Here is a 25,634-nt window from a genome sequence, read left to right on the forward strand (position 1 = left end):
ACAAAATGTGCAAATAGGTTTACGATAAAATGGTGCTTCCAAAATGTAGATTTTAGTCATACCAGAGCATATGTAATGCAATCCTTAGGGGTGCAGAGTACTGTGTAAATACAGTTAAGATTGAGAGCACACACATCACAGCCCAGTTGTTAACTCTTTGAACTACCACTCAAAAAAACCAAATCTTTGTGATCACAAAGTTTGGAGTGATTCGATCCATAATAGCCAAAGCCAGCTCCCAAGCACCCTTTGCACTTGCAGATAAACTAAAAGAGCACATTTGCATTTCATTCAGGCAAGCAGGCACCGCGGCACCAAGGTTTTTCACAGCACAAGAGACTCAATTAATGAAACTTCAGCTGTAGAATTTGAACTATCAAAATTAGCCATCCAAGGAGGGTTGTCTTTTTACCAAAACGAAAGGAAACATTTTGAATTCAGGGCACAAGTGAGGCAGGGGAATGCGCCCCCCCTTCCCAGGACTCCACGGCCCCCCTGGAGGTCATGCCTCACAGATTGACAACTTCTGTCTTAGCCCATAATTACTCCTTTGCTTAGGACTAATCAATTGTTTAGGACTCATTTCTGTACATACTTGAATGTCATTGATTGAAAATGAAAAGTTTGTATGGTTTCAAGAAAATAACAAAAAAACTTTATTGTCAAACTTTTTACATAGGAGACAAATTGTTACGGTTTTAACTAATTAAAACAATGAACATTTATTTGATTTGATAATTATTCCTTTTTAGAGAAACAGTGTTTGGCTATTTATTTGGCAAATGTGGATGGAAAATCTTTAAAATATAGCAGTTAACATCCAAATTCTTTGGTTGCAGTTCCATAGATAGATAGGTAGATAAATAGGTTTTGCTTAGCACAATTACTAGAAATCATTGGTGCAATTGGTTCAAAACAGTACCTCTGTGAAACCGAAAGGTTATGACAATAAAAAAAAAAGAACTGCACTGACCATAAGTGAACCCCAGAGTGCGTCTGAGGGTTCTATTATTCTACCTGATGTTGGGTATGAAGTGAAGAAACTTCTGGAGTATTTCCCACCACTGAAATGTTCAGAATTTTCTGCATCCCTACTCTGGTCCAAGTCTATTTACAGTTACAATAGGCTAGTGTGAAGTTCTTTGTGGGTCAGCTGAGGCAGGTTCTTTGAAGTGCATAGCAAGCTCCATACCCATCCTGAATTGGATGGCCCCTCCTTCCAATGCCCAATTCCTCTATTGTGTGGCTGTTTGGAAGGAATGCCAACTGCCAACTACACATAGTCATGTGCCCCAGGAAAATGGCTGCAGGCATCAAATTGTTGTAAACAAATCTAGGACTCTTGTGTAATTTTCCAGATTCATGCCCTTATATAGGTATAACTTATCATATTCTTATATAGGCATAAGAATCATAACCATATTTAGACACAGCCAATGCAGTCTAAATACGGCATGGCTACTTTCACTAAGCTCCTAGAGTACAACGAGTTCTTGAAGACAACCAGCCTTCAGCAGTACGGGACTTCCCCCTGCTTCAGTATTGATTTGTTCCAGAACTCCTGGAGCGCGTAAAGAACTTTGAGTTCTTAGTGATGTTATTATGTTCACCCTTATGTCAAACTCGGCACCTTCCAGGTATAAATATACCCACATCTGTCCTAGCAAACACACGGTGGTTTGGAGCAGATCGACTAACAACATGTCCGACGCCCTGCTGTAGCGAGTGCCGAAGGAAGCCGACCCTCCAGCTGATGCACTGAGAGAGACGCTGTCTTTTCTCCTGCCGAGAAATCCAGCTCCAGTGTTTCCCTGCTACCCTTGCGGGTTACTGGGAGATCGAGTCCTGAGAGAGAGATACAAGACCTCCTTCATTCTATAACCAAGGTACAGAGCTGATTAGACCCTTAGGGAATTCTTGGATAGATTCTCGTCAGAAACTATTTAACTCAAGCTACACCTCACTTACTTCTTCCCTTGTACTAGACTTAGGTTAGGTGCACCGGGGTAGGCGTATTTTAGATGCACCAGTTGAGTACTTTTAGTCATTATTTATCATTGTATGTATTGATCTATGTTATGTTTCTTATGGCTTAGAAACCATATCATGATTTTACAGTATTATTTCATAATACTCTTTTTACTGTGCGCACTTTACTTCATGGCAAGTATTACGATTGTAGTAATTCACTTCTCTTGCATGAGAAAGAAGACTGCTCAATAAATAACCTTTTTATTGAAAACGCCCGTCTCTCTATTTCTCTGCAAAAACCCTGGTGAAACGAAGCATGCACGATTGACTGAGTGAAATAGCCATTTATTGTTTCCGCGACTCTGAAGATATATTTCTTATTCTTGGGGAACAAAGTTGTCATGTTATATGGTTGTCAGAAACGAATCCCTTCTTGTTTATTCGAAAAAGTTTCTAGTGACCGCTGAGCTAGCTGGCATTCACAATTAAGTCTAACATATTCAATAGAGACCTAGTCGATTTCAGTCCTACGTCTAAACTATCGTTCATGTTATTCCAATGCGCAGAGCCTATTGGGAATATAAGAACTAAACTTCATGGCGCCCAATGTTTGGTAAGCCGACAATTTAATGCTAGATACTAGAGTAACTCAGTCGTGCTTTTCACACAGACCCCTTTTTCCGTAAAAACTCCAATAGACGTCTGGAGTGGGTAAAAGGTCAGTATCTGCCAGTAGGACAAGAATCCTATGTATTAGTTTTTTGGTTTGATCAACGTTGAAGAATACAGTGTTCCAAAATATTGTGCACCTATTCTTTGTTTCCTTGAAACTTGCTCTGCAAACTTTCTGTCAGCGAAATGACGGAGAGTGACGACGAAAGGGAGAGAGCTAGAATAGCAACTGAACTATTAGCAGAGGACACAAGTCTTCAGCAAAATGACCCGGATGCAATATTCATCCCGGTTAATGTAAGAAAGAGTGTAACTTACAAACTAATAAATAGTGGAGTATCATCAAGAGGTGGTACAGTTATATTTGTAATAGAGGCACATGAGTATCGGCAGACAGAGGTATTCTATTCATGGATAACTTTTCCAGCAGCAAATGCTGTAACACACGAGTTCCACTACTAGAAAGCAGAGGAACACCCAGCGGAATACGTTCCTTTCGAGGACGTTGAAATTCCACTAACTTACCAGGAGCATCAGCTCTGGTTTAATGGCGCCCTACAACATCAAAATTACATTACCAGGCTCGGTCCACTAGGTAGACCAGGAGCTACATGGTCGGTTCTAGCCGGTTATACACCACATCCGGACATTGAAGAAATGTCAGACAGAGAACTGTTAGTTCAGCTGAAACAGTTAATTAAAATACATAGACAGTTAGTCCAATATGTCATGCGGACTTTAACAGTCCAACCTGCTATAAAAATTTCACAGCACACCCCTCACCAGGGGAATACAAACAAAATTACACCACAGACTATACAATCAGTCATTGGTAAATTACCCGCAAAACAGGAACAAATTCCGTTCTGGTTGGCTGAAAAGATTACTCAAATAGAGGCAGTATTCCCTGATAGTACACCTCATGAAAAACACAGAATTCTGACAATCTGTTTACCAATGGGGATCGCACCACATGTGGAAGACTGTGACACTTGGGGAACAGTCTTTGCTTCAATCTACACAAAAACACATGGTGTTCCGTCTATGGTGATTATACCAGACGTACTAAGACAGATTCAAAATGAATACGGTCCCGAGCCTGCTTTAAATCTAGGTATGAAATTACTGAAAGATTTTAAACAAGTCTCGGCTACACTACTAGCCAACATAAGAGGAGAAGCAGCATCAGTGGCGATCCGCCAAAAATTAAAAGAAACAGATATAGCAGAACAACCTTTTGAACTTGCCAGAATAATTGAAAAATCCTATGAAGAAATAGGTAGAGATAGTTTGGGTGGGAAACCACTAAAACCACAACTAACAGAAAATCCAGAAAAAACTTTAATTAAAAATAGTTTAATTACTCCTAAAAAGAAATTGGAAACTACCAGACAGACTCTTCCTAAAGAGAAACAGTTTCAGTCCAGAGAAAGGTCTCCCCAACGGAGAGATAGATCTCCAAAACAGGGGGGTAGGTCTCCACAACGGGAGCACTCTGAGAAAAGATATAACCTCAGAAATAGGGATAATTTGAAAAAACCTGACAGATATCAAGATAATGATACACGTCCTTCTCGATCTTTTCAGACTTCCTCGTAGAAATTGGAAGAAGAGGACAGTCAGAACATAAAGAAGAGCGCGTCAAGTCCAAAGACAAGGAACCTGCTCACCAAAGTAAAAAATCTAAATTTTCCAAAAAGAAGGTAGCAAGCATAAAGATAAAACATGACGAGGATTCTGAGGACACAACTCAATGCTACAACGCTAGACAGGGCAGCAGAAGTGACCATAGCTCGCAAGATCCTGATGAATTTTCTGGAGACAGTGGACACGAATGAGTACATTCAGGTGGAAACTGCAGACACCAGAGTTAGTGTACCCCATAAATTATATGAAATAACATTGTGTATAGAAGGGGACATAACTAGGAAAATAAAAACTCTCTTTTGGGAGAAGCTATCCAAAGGCTATGATATTCTTCTAGCTGAGAAAGACTGGCCACCAGAATTTGTTAGAGAGTGCCCACATGGCGAAGAAATGATTATGCCTGCCTTCTCAAATAATATTCCAATTCATAAAAAATACACATATGCTAGAAAATGGGCAGTGGCCCAAGCCCCTGCATTATATAAAAATCATGTAGGATGGGATGAGGAATCCCCTCACCATAAAATCCAGTTAAAAAATCAACCTACTGCACAAAGGCAGTATCCAGTTAAGCAAGAAGCTAAAAAACAAGTCAGGGAGATCTTAGATCAACTTGAGTACCAGGGGGTGATTGAATGAACAATCCTTTGTTTCCTGTCTCCAAACCAGACAATTTATATTGTCTAGTAATGGACTACAGACACTTAAACTCTTGTTACAAAACATTTGCAGTACAAAATTCACACAGTGCAGCACTGATGAATAACATCGTGCGCAAAAAATATAAAACAACATTAAATATTTCAAATGATTTCTTCTGTCAAAACATTGCACCAGAAAGCAGGTATTGACCGCTTTCTCAAGTATGGGGGCCCAGAGGCAATATTGCTGTTTCCCTCAGGGATTCAAGAATAGCCCCGGATTATTTTCAGCCAGAGTAACAGAGTTACTACAAATGTATGATGACTTGGACAGGCACTTGAAAAGAGTGAACACCATTTTACTTGGGTTCGCATCTGAAGGGTACAAATTCAATTTTAAGAAATCACGGATTGCCCACCTCATTGTCCTATTTCTAGGATATGAATTATCAAGTGAAGGAAAAAGCCTGGCAGCCAATTTCTTAGAGAAATGTACGCTGCTCCAAGCTCCAAAAACGCTGAAAAACTTACAATCAATTCTAGGTTTCCTGAATTTTGGAAGAACTTACGTTCTGAATTACGCAGAGAGGGTTAAACCTCTCTACGAATTAATAAAACCTGATTTTAAACCAACTAATTGGACTCAGACACACACAGAAATTTTACGTTCAGTACAAACAGACATGTTAGCAAAAACAAAGCTACATACACGCGTAAATGAACGAAATCTTGTAATCCGAGTCTCCCAGGAAGATGCAGATTCACGTACCTGACCTATAACGAAGGTGAAACGGTACCAATAGCTTACAAATCACACTTGTACATACAAGCTGAAATAAAATTCACTTCAACTGAGAAAATTCTGACAGCGGTTCAAACTGCTATAGCAAAAGAAAGCGCCCTCGCACAGGGAAAACACATATCGGTCGTTACACCTGTACCTGCCCTGGAGGCAGTAACAAGAGCGAGCATTCCAAATGCTAAAGCTTTACATCCAAGATGGATACAATGGGTTAATTCTCTTGCTGCAACAGACGTTGAATACGTTTTTGACCCTAGCTTGAAAACAGAAGAATTTCTCCAATACGAGTACGAATGTCCTCTGCAGACCGATATTCTGCCTCTGGAACATTACGGCTGTATAATATATACCGACGGATCAGCACAGCCCGCCTATAGTGCTGCGTGCGCGATTGTTAAAGGTCGCTGGCGCAAAGGTAAATTCAGACCTATGGTCACTAAAACTCAATCACTCGGAGACTGTACAGCTCAGCGAGCTGAACTACAGGCTTTCAAGATGGCGCTTGAGAATACTGATCGCGAATTCCCCCCACTAATAGTGTGCGATTCGTATTACTGCGTCCAGTCTTACAATGAATACTTGCAGAACTGGGTTCAAAACGGTTTCAAAGATGCGTAAGGTGGCACAATAAAGCATAAAATGCTTTGGGAACAAGTAGTTCTTTTACAGAAAGAACTACAAAAGACTCACGTGATCCATACACTGAGTCATCAACATGATGGCGTTCACGTTGCAGGGAATTCATTGCTGATGAAGCCGCAAAGGCAGCTGTCCACACGGCTTCCATAGCTGCAATCACTCGTTCAAAAACAAAAATAGAAAGCGAAATATTGCAAGCTGTCACTGCTTCAGTAAAAAACAGTGATAAGACACTCCCGAAAGGCTTTCCAGTAAAGTACTCATATAAAACTGATGCAAACAATGTTCCTTTTGCTCAAATCCCTGGAGTGGGGGATAGGGCAATCCCATAGGTTAGGACTAATCTTAGCAGCACATGAAGGGCTCGCCTCTGCACACGCAGGTGTTTTCGCCACAGTGTCTTTATTAAAACAGAGATATTGGTGGCCGTGCATGAGGAACAGACTAGAAACTATGTTCTAGACTGTGAAATATGCCAAAAAATGAAAGTATCAACAGTGAAACGTCCTGCGCAGACGCCCCTTCTGATCTCAGATAAACCATTAGCGTGTGTTTACCTGGACCACTGTGGACCCTTACAAAGGGACGGTAACTATAAATATATCATGGTCGCAGTGGATTCCTGCACAAGATTCATTTGGATGTGGCCCCAGCGCTCGGCTGCAGCCAGAACTGTTATAAAAGATTTGCGATCTTTATCGGCACATACGCAATCGGCACGCTACATTCTGACCAGGGTCCTGTGTTTAGCTCTCGAGCTTACAAGGAGGCCATGGCCAGCTTGGGCGTTGCATTGCGGTACTCTAGTCCCTTCCATCCTGAGGGTAATGCGGTACTGGAAAGAAAAAAACGTGACATAAAGCAATCTATAACACCGAGGGTATTAGGTTCGGGTGATGGGTGGGTCAAACATCTAATAAATGTCCAACATAGTCTTAATAATCTGCCAAGAAATTCTCTGGGTGGAATCACTCCGTATGAACTTTTGTTTGGTACTAGAATGTTAATCGAAGACCTCGATAGTCACACTTCAGTGGTGGAACAAAAAACCTTTGATATCAATGATCGTTTGGCTGTTTTACAGGACTTAAATGAAACAAGAAGAAGTCTGAGTAACACAAAGCTAAAGCCTGTGGCCACTGAAGTAAAATCACCTGTCCCAGCAAGACCTGTCTGGATTCCAAAGATTGGGGATCTGGTCAGAGAAAAGATTGCGGTGAAGAAGGAATTTGGGCCTTCTTACAGAAAAGCAGTACCTGTCTTAGCTATTAACGGAACAAGATCAGTAGTACTACCGCCCCTTGCTGGTAAAAAGGAGAACGGAGTTGTATCAATCGACCTGGTAAAACCACAACCATGTTGCCAATAATAAGTAGTAGGCCCAGTGGACTCCCAAGATGTAGCAGAAGACCAAACCTTGCTATAATTCAAGAGGTTCAAACTGAGAGACTAATCACATTTGATAAACCTGCAGTGAATAAAGAAGGACTATGCAACAAAGCCATGGAACTTGTGCCTCTTGAAACCCAAATTACAACAGTTCATCAAGAAACACCTGTCTACAATGATGTAGCCTCTGACTATACTAATATGACAATGGAAGAAGCAACTACAAAGATTAATAACAATCCTGATGCGATTCAAACAATTGACAGAACTGCCTCTGGCTATTTCATCAATTTCGATGACTTTTTTGAAGATCCCAGTGAACATGAAGAAAAGCCAGCAAATAAAACTTTCAAAGAAAAAATTACAGAACTCTTTCATCAACTTGGAGAAATATATCTGATTTCACAATGGATTGAATTGTGGATTATGTTAGGTGTACTTTTCCTCCTGCTCTGGCCCATTTTGATTTTAAGCTTGGGAAGAATGATTGATGGAAAATACAGTACAATGGACACAGCAAGTCAGAAAATCAACTTGGTCCTAAAACCTCACACGTCATCCCATGTTGAAAAAAAGAGACCTGTCATCAGTAAACATCACAGCCATTCCCCTACCTGGTGGTGTAGCATGGGACGCTTCTGATTACGACATCTATGGCCCGGTGGAACTATTAAAGTATCCTCATCAGTTCAAGGTTTCATTAAGTGACTTTGCCTCACTGAGCACTTTCTCTGATGATTGGGACTTTGAGACTATTAATAATATGATGTCTGATTTAGAAATGTCAGCAAAATTTACAGATCATGATTATTTAGAAGGTTCATCTGAATATGAAGTAATGTATTGCTTTAATCATTATGGGCACCACTATTTGCATAAATCTGCAAAACCTAGAAATGTTTTTACTTATAATCAATGGGAACATTGTCCAACACCGCCAAAAGGCAGCTCAAAAACATTTTATGAGAAATGTCCATTCCAGCCGTCTTCAGCCCGGCTTGCTTGAATCCAGTGGTGTGGAGAGGATGGGACTCACGTCTGAGCATACCCATCCCACTCGGGGTGACAAATGCAAAAACCACAGTTGATGGACAGAATGCAGAACAATGTCATACATTCGCCCCAGTACAGAAATCTGGGCCTAAATCCATTGTTTTTTTGCACTCCACACCACCCCAGTTCATACATGGCCATATGCAAATCAGTCTGACCCTGTGCCTTATGGGAACAGTCCAGCCCGAACTGCCGAGCCATGCCTTCCCTGGACGGGAAACAAGCTTCCGAGTACCGGTTTCTGGCATTCCAGGCGTCTTCAGCCTGGCTTACTTGAATCCAGTGGTGTGGAGAGCATGGGACTCACGTCTGAGCATACCCATCCCACTCGGGGTGACAAATGCAAAAACCACAGTTGATGGGCAGAATGCAGAACAATGTCATACATTCACCCCAGTACAGAGATCTGGGCCTAAATCCATCGTTTTTTTTGCACTCCACACCACCGCAGTTCAGACATGGCCATATGCAAATCAGTCTGACCCTGTGCCTCATGGGAACAGTCCAGCCCAAACTGCCAAGCCATGCCTTACCTGGACCAGAAACAAGCTTCCGAGGACCGGTTTCTGGCATTCCAGCCGTCTTCAGCTCGGCTTGCTTGAATCCAGTGGTGGAGAGCATGGGACTCACCTCTGAGCACACCCATCCCACTCGGGGTGCAAAAACCACAGTTGATGGACAGAATGCAGAACAATGTCATACATTCACCCCAGTACAGAGATCCGGGCCTAAATTCATCGTTTTTTTGCACTCCACACCATCCCAGTTCAGACATGGCCATATGCAAATCAGTCTGACCCTGTGCCTCATGGGAACAGTCCAGCCCAAACTGCCAAGCCATGCCTTCCTTGGACCGGAAACAAGCTTCCGAGGACCGGTTTCCTGGCATTCCAGCCATCTTCAGCCCGGCTTGCTTGAACCTAGTGGTGCGGAGAGCATGGGACTCACGTCTGAGCATACCCATCCCACTCGGGGTGACAAATGCTAAAACCACAGTTGATGGACAGAATGCAGAACAATGTCATACATTATTTATTTATTTAAAACATTTATAAAGCGCAGCTATCACCTTACAGTTATCCTGGCGCTGAGATAACTCCTAAGATAGATGCACTGAGAGACAACAGTAGAATAGCCAGCAGTTAACATTTTGGAAACAGCCAGGTTTTGATCCGCTTCCTGAAAGGGAGAAGTTCTCTTATTTGGCGGATGTCCAGAGGCAAGCTATTCCAAAGTTTGGCCGCTGCAACTTTGAAAGATCTCCCTCCGGTCCAGACCTTTTTAAATCTCGGTACTTTGACAAGACAGACCGTTTTAGAGCGGAGGGCTCTGTTTGGAATGTACCATTCAAACATAGATTGCAAGGGGCCAGGCCCGACTCCATGCAGGGCTTTAAAAACAAGACAGAGAGATTTGAAAGTAACTCGCTGTTTCATAGGGAGCCAATGAAGCTCGGCCATTGCCGCAGTGGCCGAAGATCTCCTTGGCCAGCCCAGGGCCAATTTGGCAGCGGCAGTTTGAACTATTTGGAGTCTGTCTAACAGCACGGACGGGGCCTCGAGCAGCAGCGCATTACAATAGTCAAGGCGACTAAGAATGGTGCACCTGACTATTAAGGCCTGGGCCCGTAAGGGAAGGAGTGGCAAGATCTTACGAAGAGAGCGAATGAGGGCCGAGCAGGTGGACACTGTTTTCGCAGCCTGGGCTTCCATACTGAGTTTGTTGTCCATCATAACACCCAGATTGCGGACAGTGGTGACTGGCTGTGGCTTATCTGGGGTTTCAGGGGGCCAAAATTCCGCCGGGAACGGGCGGGAAGTCCGATTTCCGGCACAGAACAGAACCTCGGTTTTGGAGGCGTTCAACTGTAGGGAATTCTTGTGTAGCCAGCCAGCCGTGTCTCGCAGACAGTCATGAAACGATTCTAAGGGGATTGATTCCTCACCCTCCCAAGAGAGGATGAGCTGAGTGTCGTCGGCTTTTAGCCTGTGGGATTTTATTAACGTGATCAGTGGTTTAAGGTAGACGTTAAATAAAATCGGGCTGATGGACGAGCCTTGAGGCACCCCGTGGATCATCGGGGAGAAGGCCGATTGAAACGGGTGGAGGGACACAGCCTGCTTCCTATCCAGCAGGAAGGAGTGAAACCAGTGCAGGGCAGTGCCGCCCACCCCGGCCTCCCTTAGTCTCTCCAATAGAATCACGTGATTGACCGTATCGAATGCGGCAGACAGGTCCAGCAGGATCAAGGCTACTGCTTGGCCCCTGTCTGCACGCATACGAAGGTCCTCCATGGCAGTAAGTAGAGCTGTTTTGGTGCCATGGGGTGGACGAAAGCCAAATTGTATTTCGTCCAGGAAATGATTCTGCTCCAGATGTTTGGAGAGGCACGAGCTCACCCAGCGCTCGACAATTTTTGCCGGGAATGGTAGTAGGGAGATGGGTCGATAATTCTGTAGACACTCAGGATTCAAAGAGGGTTTCTTCAACAGTGGCCTGATAAGGGCTTGCTTTCAGGGAGGAGGAACTAAGCCACTGTGCAGGGATTGATTGCAGATCCTGCAGAGCGTGGGAAAAAGTTCCTCTCCGGAGGCCTTCCAGATTTTAGGGGGAATGGGGTCGAGAGGAGAGCCCGAGGAAATCCCTCGAGCCAGTCTGTCGAAATCCGCCTCAGTGATGGTGGGGAACTCCCACAAGCAGTCCAAAGGCTGGCACCCTGGGCTCGCCACTCCATAATCAACGCTGGCGACCTCAGGGCCGGTAGGGCCGACCAGTGTAGGAGAGATGCTCAGGTTTCGAATAATATTCTAAATTTTATCTTTGAAAAACAACGCAAGATTGTCACAAAGGGCTTGTGTGGGAGGGATCGACTTTTTAGCGCAGTCAGGGTGAGTAAGGCTATTCAAAATCTGGAGCACACAGAAGGATACAAAGTTCCCCGGGGAGAGTACTACAGTGTGGAGAGGGGAGTAGACGTACACAGTCAAGGAACTAGGAAGGTTCCCTTGTCGGAACTAGAGAGCCTCACACACCCAGAGCGTTAGGTGTGAAACACACCCTGACTGTAGGATGTCCAGTTTCATCATCGGCTCACTGCTCCTCGTCAGACCGGCACTGCAATGTCTGACGGAGTGCCCAAAGGCACTCTTTTGGCGGAGTTCATTTGTTCCTTGCCGATGGTGTGTGTGAGTGAAGAAGAAAGGAAGTGTAGTCAGTGCAAAGTGAGTGAATAAAACAGGGTAAGCAGTCCACAATGGGTTTTATTAACGTGGCTGATTCCCTGATTGAAAGGGGGTTGGAGGGGGCTAGAAACTGTGGAGGTATACAGAAAGCTAGCTCAACCCTCTGGTGTGGTCAACATGTTTCTCGCCAACCGGCGATTCGTCAGGACCTAAGCGAGGTACTACACATGAAAACAAGTGATATAATGCTCATTCAGGAAGTAAAAAGCAAATACAACCTCTCTGGGTCGGGTACAAAGAGGGACGCGGGGTCCTGCTCTAATTAAGCGACCTAAAGGTAGGAGGAAAAAGTGATTAAAAGAGAGCGGGTCACGTCATATCTCAATTTTATGGTTATACATTTGGACGATATAGAGTGACTTTTAGTGAATGCTCTCCACACTGTGGGGGGTGAGGGGGGGCGTGCTGGGAAAACGTTCATACCGGACACTAGGTGGATGAGAGCTTCCCTTCATAATCGGTCTAGATATGGCGCGATTATTATCTCTCATTGGAGAAACAAGATTGCAAGTAAAACACTAATCTAAAGTGTATAGCCGAATCTATCAAAGCCACACCCATTCCTGGGAGAATAATAGGAAGGTTCTTACCCTAAGGGAGAGTAACACGGGCCTCGCAGCATGCTCCCGTGAGGCCAGCGCTGTCTGGTAGATGTACCTGTAGGGTATGTAAGGGAAGGATTGATTTGTGTCTTACAAATCACAGGGTAGTTTACTAGTGCCTGGTGGTAAAGACTAGTTCAAAAGGTGACCTCCAGGATTAAGACACCCACTACCACATATACAGTCATAGGGTAGGTAAAGAGCCAACCACTCCGTCTGTGTAATGTGTCTACAGGCCAAGGGAGCCCCCGGCGCGGAGCCCAGCACGCACCGTCAGCGCCAATACAACAATACATGCTCACCAGTTGTGAGCATGAATGAAGACAGCGCCGAAATGCAGCGAAGCACCGCGCAGGTACCAGCCCTCAAAGTGCAGGCTCAAGAGCGTACGTATGATCGGGGAAAGGCGGGCGCTCCCTCCTTCCACCAAACCGCTGGCCGCAATGTGGCGAGTGGGCGGGGGGCCGGGCGGAGCTGAGAGCAATCCCCGTCACCGCCAGTGCTATAGGGCTGCAAGCGTGGATACTAGCCTCAAGTGGTCAGGGCATGGGGACAGAGCTTACCTGCATGCAGACTCTGGGAAGGCGGAGACACCTACCCCTCACGCTCGCGGCACCTGGTCAGGGTGCGGAGCAGCTGGTAGTGAATCCCGTGAGGGTCCATCTTTAAGTAGGCTGTCTGCTACCTAGCCAGAGCGCCGTGGGTATGGTGGCGCCTATCGCGCGTTATGCGCATGCGTACAGGGAGCACGGTAACTAGAACAGTTACTGGGTAACGATGGCAAGCGTGGCGGCCATATTGGAAAGGTCGCTGATGCCGGCAGATGACGGAAATGTGGTCTGCTAAGGGTTGGAGTAGCATTGGGTTGCTACTGATGAAAAAAACCATTCAGGTATTGGAAAGGATAAAGATAATGATGAACTAACGCGTGGGGGGGCCGCGCAACTGCTGGAGGTGAGGGGCTACTACCGGATAACAACCCCGGGGATGGCATAGGTGCCCTGATGGTGGCCGGGTTGCTAGGCTCGTCTAGGAGACAACAGGGGTCAATCAGGTACTAGGGGGGCCAGCATGTAGGGATACCTCGTTCATGAATCATCAAGGGTATGACATTAACCTTCTGTAGCGGGATGGCCTGTGCCGGGCTAGGGTGTGTGTGATACATAGGGCGAGTGGGTACAGGGGCTAGCTAGGAAATGTCATCTGGAAACGGTAGCCCAGGGGACTGCATCGTTGTGCCCGCCTATATCAAGCTGAAGGCGATGCACCCATCTCTGTTCAAGCCTAAACAGTGCCTGCCTAGTCATGGCTGGTTGGGACTCGAGCACTAACCATTGGATGCTGTCTGCAGAGTGATTGTGTAGTTGGTAGTGTTCATACAATCTTGTGTGGGTCCTGGAGCACCGTATGTTGCTTTTGTGCTCCGTTATTCTGAGCTTCACCTGTCTCATGGTCATACCTACATAGAATTTGTCGCAAGGACAAATCAGGAGGTAGATACATTTAGTACTGAGACAATTGGTGTGTCTGTTGAGTTTCCACTTGAAGGAATCAGTGAGCTTGATTTCTTTACATTGTCTGGACTGGGGACACACCGCACAGCCGCCACAAGGGTAGTGTCCAACAACAGGGGGAGGTGCCACAATGTCTGCTGCCCACTGCTAAGTTGTTTCTTAGGGCGTGTATGTATCAGGGAGTCTTTCAGGTTGGCCGTCCGTTTAAAAGCGAACCTCGGTTTGGGTAACTCAGCGCCCCCTGAGTTAAGGATGCCCCAATGTTTGTTCACAGTTTTTTTAATAAAGTTGGAGTTTCTGGTAAAACTAGTGACGCAAGTCATCACGCTACTTTTGGTGTACTTCAAGGAGGGCCTCCCTATGGTTGTTTAGTGCTCTCTTGCTGGAGTCACGTATCAGTTTAGTGGGGTACCCTCTATCCTGCAGTTTGTGTTGGAGAGATTCAAAATCTGGAAAATACTTTTGGAACTGTTGGCGGCTGTACATATTGTGGAACAAAAGTATGCAGATTTAGATTTCATGATCGCAGTTTTATATTCCAAAAGTATGGTTTTCCAGAGTTGCTTGTTAGCATCGCGGTAACCTGGCCAGTTTAAGGGTCTTTAAAGAATCATCAAACCAAGGAGCTGATACTCTGCCCTTGTGCTTGCATTTCTTTAGTGGAACTAGGGAGTCAGTAGTAGAAGATATCGTAAGACAGAAGGCCTCATAATTGTCACCAACTGGACAATTCGGAGAGAAACTGTCATCCACTTGGAACACGGCACCAGTAGTTCTCCGCTTTTCCAGAGCTTTCCAGTCTCTGTACATGAATTCAGAGGTGGTGCTGCGTGCCGGCATTCTAGCACCCTTACAGTTGATGTAGAATTTAAGGAGGGAGTAATCAGTCCAGCCCATGGGCAGGATATCATTCAAGTGTACAAGCTGAGGGGTGGAGAAAATAAGATCAAGTCGATGCCCTGCTCTATGAGTGGGTTCCCTGACTAGTTGTTGCAACCCCACGCTCTCACAAGAGAGCAAAAGATTGTGCAGTCCAAAATCCAAAGTACCATTTGGCCCTAAGTTAAAATCCCCTAAAATAATTAGCTTATTGTGGGAAGTCGCCATGTTGGAGAGAGAAGTAAGTAGCGATTGTTGTTGCTGGGCGCTGAAGGCCCCCGGAGGGCGATAACAGATAATTACCGTAAAGGTAACTCCTACGTGACTGTTGGTTGAGAGGCCGAGGAGCTCAGTCCCAAAAACCGGGTCCATATCTAAGATGTTAATGTGCCAGGAGGCTCTGTAGATAATACCCACCCCGCCACCGCGACCTTTGGGTCTGGGTAGAAGCGCGATTTTATAATCCTGCGGACATGCCCAGTCAAGTTCAATTTCGCAGTCAGAGTGGGTCCACGTCTCTGTTAAAAAAAGAACATCTAAGTGATGGGTTTCTACTAATAGTTGAATTTCAGCAGCATGCTTCGGCAGTGATCTTACATTAAGAAGTCCGCCCGATAGCAGACCCCTGATAGCAAAATCATTCAGTGGGTAAGCAGTGTCGGCAAAAAAGAGAGGTGTCCTTCATGCGCATACTCACACAGGTTGAGCAGAGTCTCCCGAGCGTATAGTGAAGGGGAGGCTCCATGACTTGTGATAGATTGAGCAGAGTGGCCCGCGCTCGTTGCGGCCTGGTCGCGGACGGGCGCAGACGTGCTTGCCTTAGGCGCGCCTTTGGCACGCTGCCGGCGCGCCCGCTGCGCTCGTCCGCTGCGCTTCCGAGTAGTAAACATTCTTATTGGAAGAGGCAGAGGAAGGGGTGTGGCTTGTTATGGGGGCGTGGCTTATCGTCTCAAGGGTGATGGCGGCGCTGTAGTGACCCTCTCTGCAACAGCGCTGGAACCGCTGTGCAAGGTAACCCCAAGACCCAGGAGCAGCAATAAAACAACAGCAAGTAAGCACACAAAGTTTTAAAATCACAATAGTGCAAAATAGCAAGCTTTAAAATATATCAGAATGTGGCTCCCGGCTTCCGCCTCAGGAGAGCTATCTAAACGCCGGCTCGTGGTTCAGCGGGATGCTTTAAGTGCAGAGAAAGGGGCGTGGCTTGTTATGGGGGCGTGGCCTATCGTCTCGAGGGTGATGGCGGCGCTGTAGTGACCCTCCCTGCAACAGCGCTGGAACTGCTGTGCAAGGTAACCCCAAGACCCAGGAGCAGCAATAAAACAACAGCAAGTAAGCACACAAAGTTTTAAAATCACAATAGTGCAAAATAGCAAGCTTTAAAATATATCAGAATGTGGCTCCCGGCTTCCGCCTCAGGAGAGCTATCTTAACGCCGGCTCGTGGTTCAGCACGACGCTTTAAGTGCTGAGAAAGGGGCATGGCTTGTTATGGGGGCGTGGCCTATCGTCTCGAGGTTGATGGCGGCGCTGTAGTGACCCTCCGTGCAACAGCGCTGGAACCGCTGTGCAAGGTAACCCCAAGACCCAGGAGCAGCAATAAAACAACAGCAAGTAAGCACACAAAGTTTTAAAATCACAATAGTGCAAAATAGCAAGCTTTAAAAGCCCGGGTCTTCAGCCCGGCTTGCTTGAATCCAGTGGTGTGGAGAGCATGGGACTCACGTCTTTTTGCATTTGTCAACCCGAGTGGGATGGGTATGCTCAGACGTGAGTCCCATGCTCTCCACACCACTGGAGTCAAGCTATCCTGGCTGAAGACGGCTGATAGCCAGAAACCGGTCCTAGGGTGCTTGATTCCGGTCCAGGAAAGACATGGCTTGGCAGTTCGGGCTGGACTGTGCCCATGAGGCACAGGGTCAAGGCTGATTTGCATATGGCAATGTCTGAACTGGGGTGGTGTGGAGTGCAAAAATACAATGGATTTTGGCCCAGATCTCTGTACTGGGGTGAATGTATGACATTGTTCTGCATTCTGTCCATCAATTGTTTTTGCATTTGTCACCCCGAGTGGGATGGGTATGCTCAGACGTGAGTCCCATGTTCTCCACACCACTGGATTCAAGCAAGCCGGGCTGAAGATGGCTGGAATGCTAGAAACCGGTCCTCGGAAGCTTGTTTCCGGTCCAGGGAAGGCATGGCTTGGCAGTTCGGGCTGGACTGTTCCCATGAGGCACGTGGTCAAGGCTGATTTGCATATGGCCATGTCTGAACTGGGGTGGTGTGGAGTGCAAAAAAACGATGGATTTAGGCCCAGATCTCTGTACCGGGGTGAATGTATGACATTGCTCTGCATTCTGTCCATCAATTGTTGTTTTTGCATTTGTCACCCTGAGTAGGATGGGTATGCTCAGACGTGAGTCCCATGCTCTCCACACCACTGGAGTCAAGCTATCCTGGCTGAAGACGGCTGATAGCCAGAAACTGGTCCTAGGATGCTTAATTCCTGTCCAGGAAATACATGGCTTGGCAGTTCGGGCTGGACTGTTCCCATGAGGCACAGGGTCAAGGCTGATTTGCATATGGCCATGTCTGAACTGGGGTGGTGTTTAGTGCAAAAAAACGATGGATTTAGGCCCAGATCTCTGTACTGGGGTGAATGTATGACATTGTTCTGCATTCTGTCCATCAATTGTTGTTTTTGCATTTGTCACCCCGAGTGGGATGGGTATGCTCAGACGTGAGTCCCATGCTCTCCACACCACTGGAGTAAAGCTATCCGGGCTGAAGACGGCTTATAGCTAGAAACCTGTCCTAGGATGCTTGATTCCGGTCCAGGAAAGACATGGCTTGGCAGTTCGGGCTGGACTGTTCCCATGAGGCACGGGGTCCAGGCTGACTTGCATATGGCCATGTCTGAACTGGGGTGGTGTGGAGTGCAAAAAACGATGGATTTAGGCCCAGATCTCTGTACTGGGGTGAATGTATGACATTGCTCTGCATTCTGTCCATCAATTATTCTTTTTGCATTTGTCACCCCGAGTAGGATGGGTATGCTCAGACGTGAGTCCCATGCTCTCCGCACCACTGGAGTCAAGCTATCCTGGCTGAAGACGGTTGATAGCCAGAAACCGGTCCTAGGATGCTTGATTCCGGTCCCGGAAAGACATGGCTTGGCAGTTCGAGATGGACTGTTCCCATGAGGCACAGGGTCAAGGCTGATTTGCATATGGCCATGTCAGAACTGGGGTGGTGTGGAGTGTAAAACAACAATGGATTTAGGCCCAAATCTCTGTACTGGGGTGAATGTATGACATTGTTCTGCATTCTGTCCATCCATTTTTGTTTTTGCATTTGTCACCACGAGTGGGATGGGTATGCTCAGACGTGAATCCCATGCTCTCCACACCACTGGAGTCAAGCTATCCTGGCTGAAGATGGCTGATAGCCAGAAACCGGTCCTAGGATGCTTGATTTCCGGTCCAGGAAAGACATGGCTTGGCAGTTCGGGCTGGACTGTTCCCATGAGGCACAGGGTCAAGGCTGATTTGCATATGGCCATGTCTGAACTGGAGTGGTGTGGAGTGCAAAAAAACGATGGATTTAGGCCCAGATCTCTGTACTCGGGTGAATGTATGACATTGTTCTGCATTCTGTCCATCAATTGTTGTTTTTGCATTTGTCACCCCGAGTGGGATGGGTATGCTCAGAAGTGAGTCCCATGCTCTCCACACCACTGGAGTCAAGCTATCCTGGCTGAAGACTGCTGATAGCCAGAAACTGGTCCTAGGATGCTTGATTCCGGTCCAGGAAAGACATGGCTTGGCAGTTCGGGCTGGACTGTTCCCATGAAGCACAGGGTCAAGGCTGATTTGCATATGGCCATGTCTGAACTGGGGTGGTGTGGAGTGCAAAAAAACGATGGATTTAGGCCCAGATCTCTGTACTGGGGTCAATGTATGACATTGTTCTGCATTCTGTCCATCAATTGTTGTTTTTGCACCAATTCTGATGACGGCATTCGTTGAGACCTCACCATTACCACTAGGTGACGGTGAGGTACGAGATGAAAGGGGCACACAGGTACAACACTCTGTGAGCATTGCTGATCCAGATAACGCTGACGGTAATGCATCTCACATATGCACTATTTCTACTTTTTCGGAAATGGCCCAACTTTCACCTACTGTGGTAGACAAATTATTTGCCAGCCTATCTGAGTTAATGTTTTCTCCTAACAATGAGAATAACTCTTGAAAAACAAACACATAGCATTCCCTGAACTTTGATTTCGGCCTTCAGTTTTGATAAACAGAACTTCTAAAATTTTGAACTATTTTTACTACAACAAAATTATTTTTCTCAATACCAAAATATTTACCTTTCTTTTTCGGCACAGAGTAATCTGCTTAATGTAGAACTATTCTTAGAGAACAAGATTTCTATTTTTGAAACGTAGAGGCAATATTTAAACTTAGCCTCTAGCACATTAACAGTCTTATGTAAATATGTGATGAAATGGTCTCGACCTTCTTTTCTGTATTAAGAGCCATTTCATAAATGTAATTTTGTGAATCATTCAGTCAGCATTTCAAATGTAAAACTATACGCATTGTTTGAATGATACCACTGCTTAGAAAAAGTACAGCACAATACTCATTTTTGGTGTACAACCATTTCAAATGCATTTTTATGTATTTTTGGGGTGGGATTGTAAACACATGCTTAGAAATGTTATAACTGCTTAGTATTTAGTAAAGATGGACATTCTACGTGGAGTGGGTGTTGTAAACGAATCTAGGACTCTAGTGTAATTTTCCTGATTCATGCCCTTATATAGGTATAACTTATCATATCCTTATATAGGCATAAGAATCATAACCATATTTAGACACAGCCAATGCTGTCCAAATACGGCATGGCTACTTCCACTAAGCTCCTAGAGTACAACGAGTTATTGAAGACAACCAGCCTTCAGCAGTACGGGACTTCCCCCTGCTTCAGTATTGATTTGTCCCAGAACTCCTGGAGCGTGTAAAGAACTTCGAGTTCTTAGTGACGTTATTATGTCCACCCTTACGTCAAACTCGGCACCTTCCAGGTATAAATATACCCACATCTGCCCTAGCAAACACACGGCGGTTTGGAGCTGATCGACTAACTACTTGCCCGAAGCCCTGCTGTAGCGAGTGCCGAAGGAAGCCGACCCTCCAGCTGATGCACTGAGAGAGACGCTGTCTTTTCTCCTGCCGAGAAATCCAGCTCCAGTGTTTCCCTGCTACCCTTGCGGGTTACTGGGAGATCGAGTCCTGAGAGGTACGGAGCTGATTAGACCCTTAGAGAATTCTTGGATAGATTCTTGGCAGAAACTATTTAACTCAAGCTACACCTCACTTAATTCTTCCCTTGTACTAGACTTAGGTTAGGTACACCGGGGTAGGCGTATTTTAGATGCACCAGTTGAGTACTTTTAGTCATTATTTATCATTGTATGTATTGATCTATTTTATGTATTTTATAGCTTAGAAACCATATCATGCTTTTACAGTATTATTTCATAATACTCTTTTTACTGTACGCACTTTACTTCATAGCAAGTATTACGATTGTAGCAATTCACTTCTCTTGCATGAGAGAGAAGACTGCTCAATAAATAACCTTTTTACTGAAAACGCCCGTCTCTCTATTTCTCTGCAAAAACCCTGGTGAAACGAAGCATGCACGATTGACTGAGTGAAATAGCCATCTATTGTTTCCACGACTCTGAAGATATATTTCTTATTCTTGGGGAACAAAGTTGTCATGCTATATGGTTGTCAGAAACTAATCCCTTCTTGTTCATTCGAGAAAGTTTCTAAAGACCTCTGAGCTAGCTGGCATTCGCAATTAAGTCTAACATATTCAATAGAGATCTAGTCGACTTCAGTCCTACGTCTAAACTATCGTTTATGTTATTCCAATGCGCAGAGCCTATTGGGAATATAGGAACTACACTACAAAATTGTCAGGACAAGAAAATGTCAACTTTCTAAAAGTGACAGTTTCAGAAGTTCTAACATAAAATCTGACTTCCCCATTAAAGAGGATTTTAAGTTACACACCCTCAGTCACCAAATATGCAATTTCCAGATAAATGAAACAATGTAATAAATGTAATATGGGAATCCACTGTTATCCGATTGGAGTGGTAGGTCCCCCAGCAGTGAAGAAAAAATTGGTGAGTTTTCGCTACCAGGACATGTAAAGCTTAAAAGTATGGATCCAACTTTTTATTATCATTGCACCCTGGCCATTGGGCTGTATAGGGCCTACCTTAAGGGGTGATAGGGAGTTTTATTCCTAGCAAGGGGTTTATTTTGTCAGGTTGAATTAGCAGGTAGGCTTTACAATGCATACAGGCCGTAGTGAAAGCCAAGGACATGTTTTAAAGAACTGCTTAAGTGAGTGCCACAATGCATGATGAAGACTCACTAGTAACATTTAATTTACCGCCTCAGGTGTATGAAATGCCACTTTACTATGGACTTATGAGTGAATTAAATATGTAAATCAGTTGTAGGCCAAGAATGTTTCTTAACAGATGCCACCACGGAAAGGCATCTGTTAAGACACATTCTAATATGGCTAGAGGTGTCTATTAGATACCGCCACCATAGAACCCTTTTCCGCCTGGTCGACATGTCGACCGGGCGGAAAAGCGGCGGATGGTCTTTCCGTCGCCGCGGACCCACCAGCCATTATAATTTCTGCACGTCATTTCTGCACGGAGTATATTAGAATATGTTTACAATAAAGAGAAGCTTTATGCAACACGATTAGGGTCAAAAGAAAAAACAACAGAATATGGAGATAGCTGATTGGTTTAATTTTAAATGTATTTTAAAGACAGCAGAATTTAGATGCTTTTGTTTAGCCTTTGAAAAAGTCCTTAACGGGAATAGTGCCATTTTTATTATTGCTGTTGACAGGCATATCACTTTATTGTCAGCCTGTGTAAATTTAACAGTATGATGTGGATACCATGATGGATTTATCCATTCAGAGAAACACTTTGGGGCAGATTTACAAGCCCGTGCGCCACTTTTGCGTCACCTTTAACATGGGAAAAGTGACACAAAAGTTGCGCAAGCGGCTTGTAAATCTGAACCTTTATAACTAAATACTCATACATGTGAAAACCATCATAAAAAATCTGTATATTTATATTCAAGAGCGGAAGGTTTTTATGGGGAACAATTTTTTTTTACCTCAACCAAATGTCAAGAGTTGCCAAATAATACCAAACTGCCAAGAATATTGGTGGGGTTTAATGTTTCCCAAAAGCTTGCCGTGGGCTAGCTCCCAAAAAATAGATGTAACAATGACAAGGAAGGACAAGGTAAATAATTAAAACAATAATTTGCAATTGTTCATGTAAAAAATGGCTCTGTGTTCATATACTAATACATTACATTACTAGAACAGCTTTTAGTTACATACAGTGATTGTGTTTTTGCTGTGGGGTGTTGCAGAGGAACCCAACTAACTGTGGTATATCATTCACTATCATAAAAACCTAGCAAGGGTAATTATTCATACGAGTAGATCAATATATAGCTCATTATTGTGCCATGTAAAAGCATTCTGGATGTGTGTGGGTATGTAAATATGTTTGAAAGTAAATGTGTGCATATATGTAAATGGAATTCAAAATGCTGTTCTGTTCCCTCTTTATTCTTTTGTTATCATTTCTTTCCTTAAACAAATCGTTAGTTATCCATAAATGAATCTATAATTGGAAATTAGATCTGATATTATTCTCATGTATTTCACAGTACAATGTTATATAGAAATTCCCATATCAGCCCATGCAAAAGTAGGTTCACATTTCGGATTCTAGTGTACTTCATTAGATATAGGCAAATCGATCTTTTTCGATGCTAAAACCTAAGGGGTGATTCTTTTTGTGCCACATTAATCTCTGTCTAGTACTATGGTAGTAGTGTACCCTTACCATGGCCTTCATCTGATTTTTGAAATATAGGGAGTCTCTCTCTTTCTCCAAATTCTTCTGCGTGATTTATGAGGGCATCCTTCACTGTCTTGTAACCCGCCAATACAACATACTTCTTCCTTCCCATCTGAACGCTGTATATTGGTCCATATTCCTTGTATAACTACAATGCAAAAGAAAGACACACTTTCTAATTTAGCAAAAGTTGTCACAAGTTGTATTTAATATATGTAAAAACATGCCACACATAACAAACATCATAGAAATAAGACCAGGGATACTTACCAGTATTCTCTTCTCCAATTCTTACAGCAATACCATTCTTTAATAAATGAGAAGACAAAACTCCCAAGTCAGTTGCCAGGCTGCCTTGCTTTAACTAATTGAGGAACAGTGTCTAACTATCAATCCTGGCATGGTGCGAGAACATCCAAATTAATTTTGTAAACAATATTTAGGGCATAATGTTAATTTCATACAAGATATCTGACAATGATATTTATATACAGCCTCCAAGCCACCAGCCACACTATTGAAGATGTAGACTCATTGAGAGGGAGGGAAGGACGTGTGGAGGAGTGGAAGCGCCTGGGTGTAGGGTGAGAAGGACATCAGCCATGGTTTGAGGAAGAAGGGAAAGGAGTAATAGAGTTACTGAAAAGTAATCAGGAAATAACCTCCTTATTCTAATTGTATGTACCCAGTATTTGGATCTCACCAGGCCTGGGCCTGTTGTTCTAGCTGAGCCTTACGGTGCTCTTCCAAACTGCCTTTCATTAACTGGCAAAAAGCCTGGGGCTGGGCACCAGTTGAGCTTGGTGGTCTGTATAATGCATTACATTTTCATTAAACGTGAACTGTTCTAACTGGCATGTGTGCTCCCAGTCTCATATCTCCCCTGGTCTGTTTTTTAAACACATGGGGCCTCATTTATGAGAAATGACGCATCGCTGCGTGAAAGCAGGGATGCGTCACTTCTCAGTGCGCACTCCTTGCGACATTCCTGATGCGTCATATTTAATGTATGATGCATCATGTCGCAAGGAGTTACAGATACGTCAGTATTTCTGACGTATCTGTAAGCGCAAAAGTGACGCATTGCTGGAGTGTGTCACAAAAGTGACGCAACTCCAGCAATGTGTCCTTTCACATGGGGCAAGCCCCATGTGAAAGGGCCTGCATCAGTCTTATGCCTGCTGTGAGGCAGGCTCAAGATTTTGACGCAACCACGTCATAAAAGTGACGCAGTGAAATCTCATGGATTTCACTGCGTCACTTTTACGACCCTTCCTTGCGTCAATACGCCCCCCTTGCATACATTATACCTGGCGCAGGTATAATGTGGTGCAGGGGTTTACAAAGTGACACATCTACCTAGATGCGTCACTTTGTAAATATGGCGCAACAGAGCTCATTTATTACGCCACTGGTGCGTCACAAAAAGTGACACACTGGCGGCGTAAAAGTGACGCACAGCATCATAAATGAGGCCCCATGGAACCAAATGCTAATTTGAATTTAATTAATAAACCTGCAGGTGTTTGTTTCTATATCATATTTTACAAGATTTTAAAGATAGCTTTTATTCTGTGTGCGCTAATAAAATTAACATTTTAGTTATTCATAATTTAACAGAATATATTTTGGAGCATTCAATGGAAATTCTGGTGAGACATAACCCACTGTCCGTATCACAAGTAGGATACATTTTAACCACAGTTCTACTGAACAGCCACATAGAGATATTTTAGGCCTGAGTTAGTGTTTAGTTTTACTCACCTGTGTTTGGATTACCTGCTTACATGACATCCATCACAGAACAAATGTTGTTGCTGGCATGTCCTCTGGTATGGACCTCCTCTACATCAGTCCTCTAGACAGCTTTTGATATTTTTTACAAAACATTTACATCCAGTCCCGCTGACTGCTATGATAAGGGTATCCCCTTTTTCATTACCTTTTTTATTGTTCATTTCTGTGGAAAGCAGTTGGACATTTGTAGTTTTTATGAACTTGATTATTAATCTTAAATTATTTGGGCCAGATGTAAGATATAGACCACTATGTTTGCAAATACTAATAGGCTGCTTCTAAAAATCTGAATTGAAGTTGGTAGAAATCCAAAATTACCTCATGAATATTAATTAAATAGGTTGCAAATTGCAACTCACTACGAAATCTCAGGGATGGTGACCTGCTAGGGCCAGCAGACAACCATGTATGTAATTGCTTTTTTAGGTTTCGCCCTGGCCGTAGCACCTGCGAAATCTTATGATCCTACACTATGGGGCTTAGTTCCGCCTCTGTCTTCCATTGGCTAGCTCCATAAATGGAGGCTAGCCATTGGAAGAGATTGGCTGTCAATCACGCTTTCCCCGTGAAAACGCGATTCAGGGGCGTTTCCGTGTCATTTTTTAAGTCCCGCCCTCTCCTCTGCCCAATGGCTAGAATTTTATCTTCCAGCCAATGGGAAGGGGAGTGCGCGAAAAACACGCCCCCGAATCTGCCGGCCGGGACACCCCCGTGACGTCATTCCCCGGGCCGCGCTGTGATTGGCTGCCGGCCCGGGACCTGACTTGTTTTTCTTTTCT

At 44.4% G+C, this 25,634-nt stretch overlaps 1 protein-coding gene across 1 annotated transcript in view; it reads right to left on the minus strand.

Annotated features, from left to right (window-relative positions):
* LOC147706990 (cytochrome P450 2K1-like) overlaps positions 1-25,634 on the minus strand; it is a 528,089-nt gene that overhangs the window by 342,257 nt on the left and 160,198 nt on the right. Inside the window, exon 2 of the mRNA XM_086926217.1 lies at positions 23,044-23,206. Coding sequence (XP_086782343.1) covers positions 23,044-23,206 — 163 coding nt within the window. The remainder of the gene's footprint in view (positions 1-23,043; positions 23,207-25,634) is intronic.

Source organism: Lissotriton vulgaris, chromosome 6 (genome assembly GCF_964263255.1).
Source record: "Lissotriton vulgaris chromosome 6, aLisVul1.2, whole genome shotgun sequence".
Classification (NCBI taxonomy): domain Eukaryota; kingdom Metazoa; phylum Chordata; class Amphibia; order Caudata; family Salamandridae; genus Lissotriton; species Lissotriton vulgaris.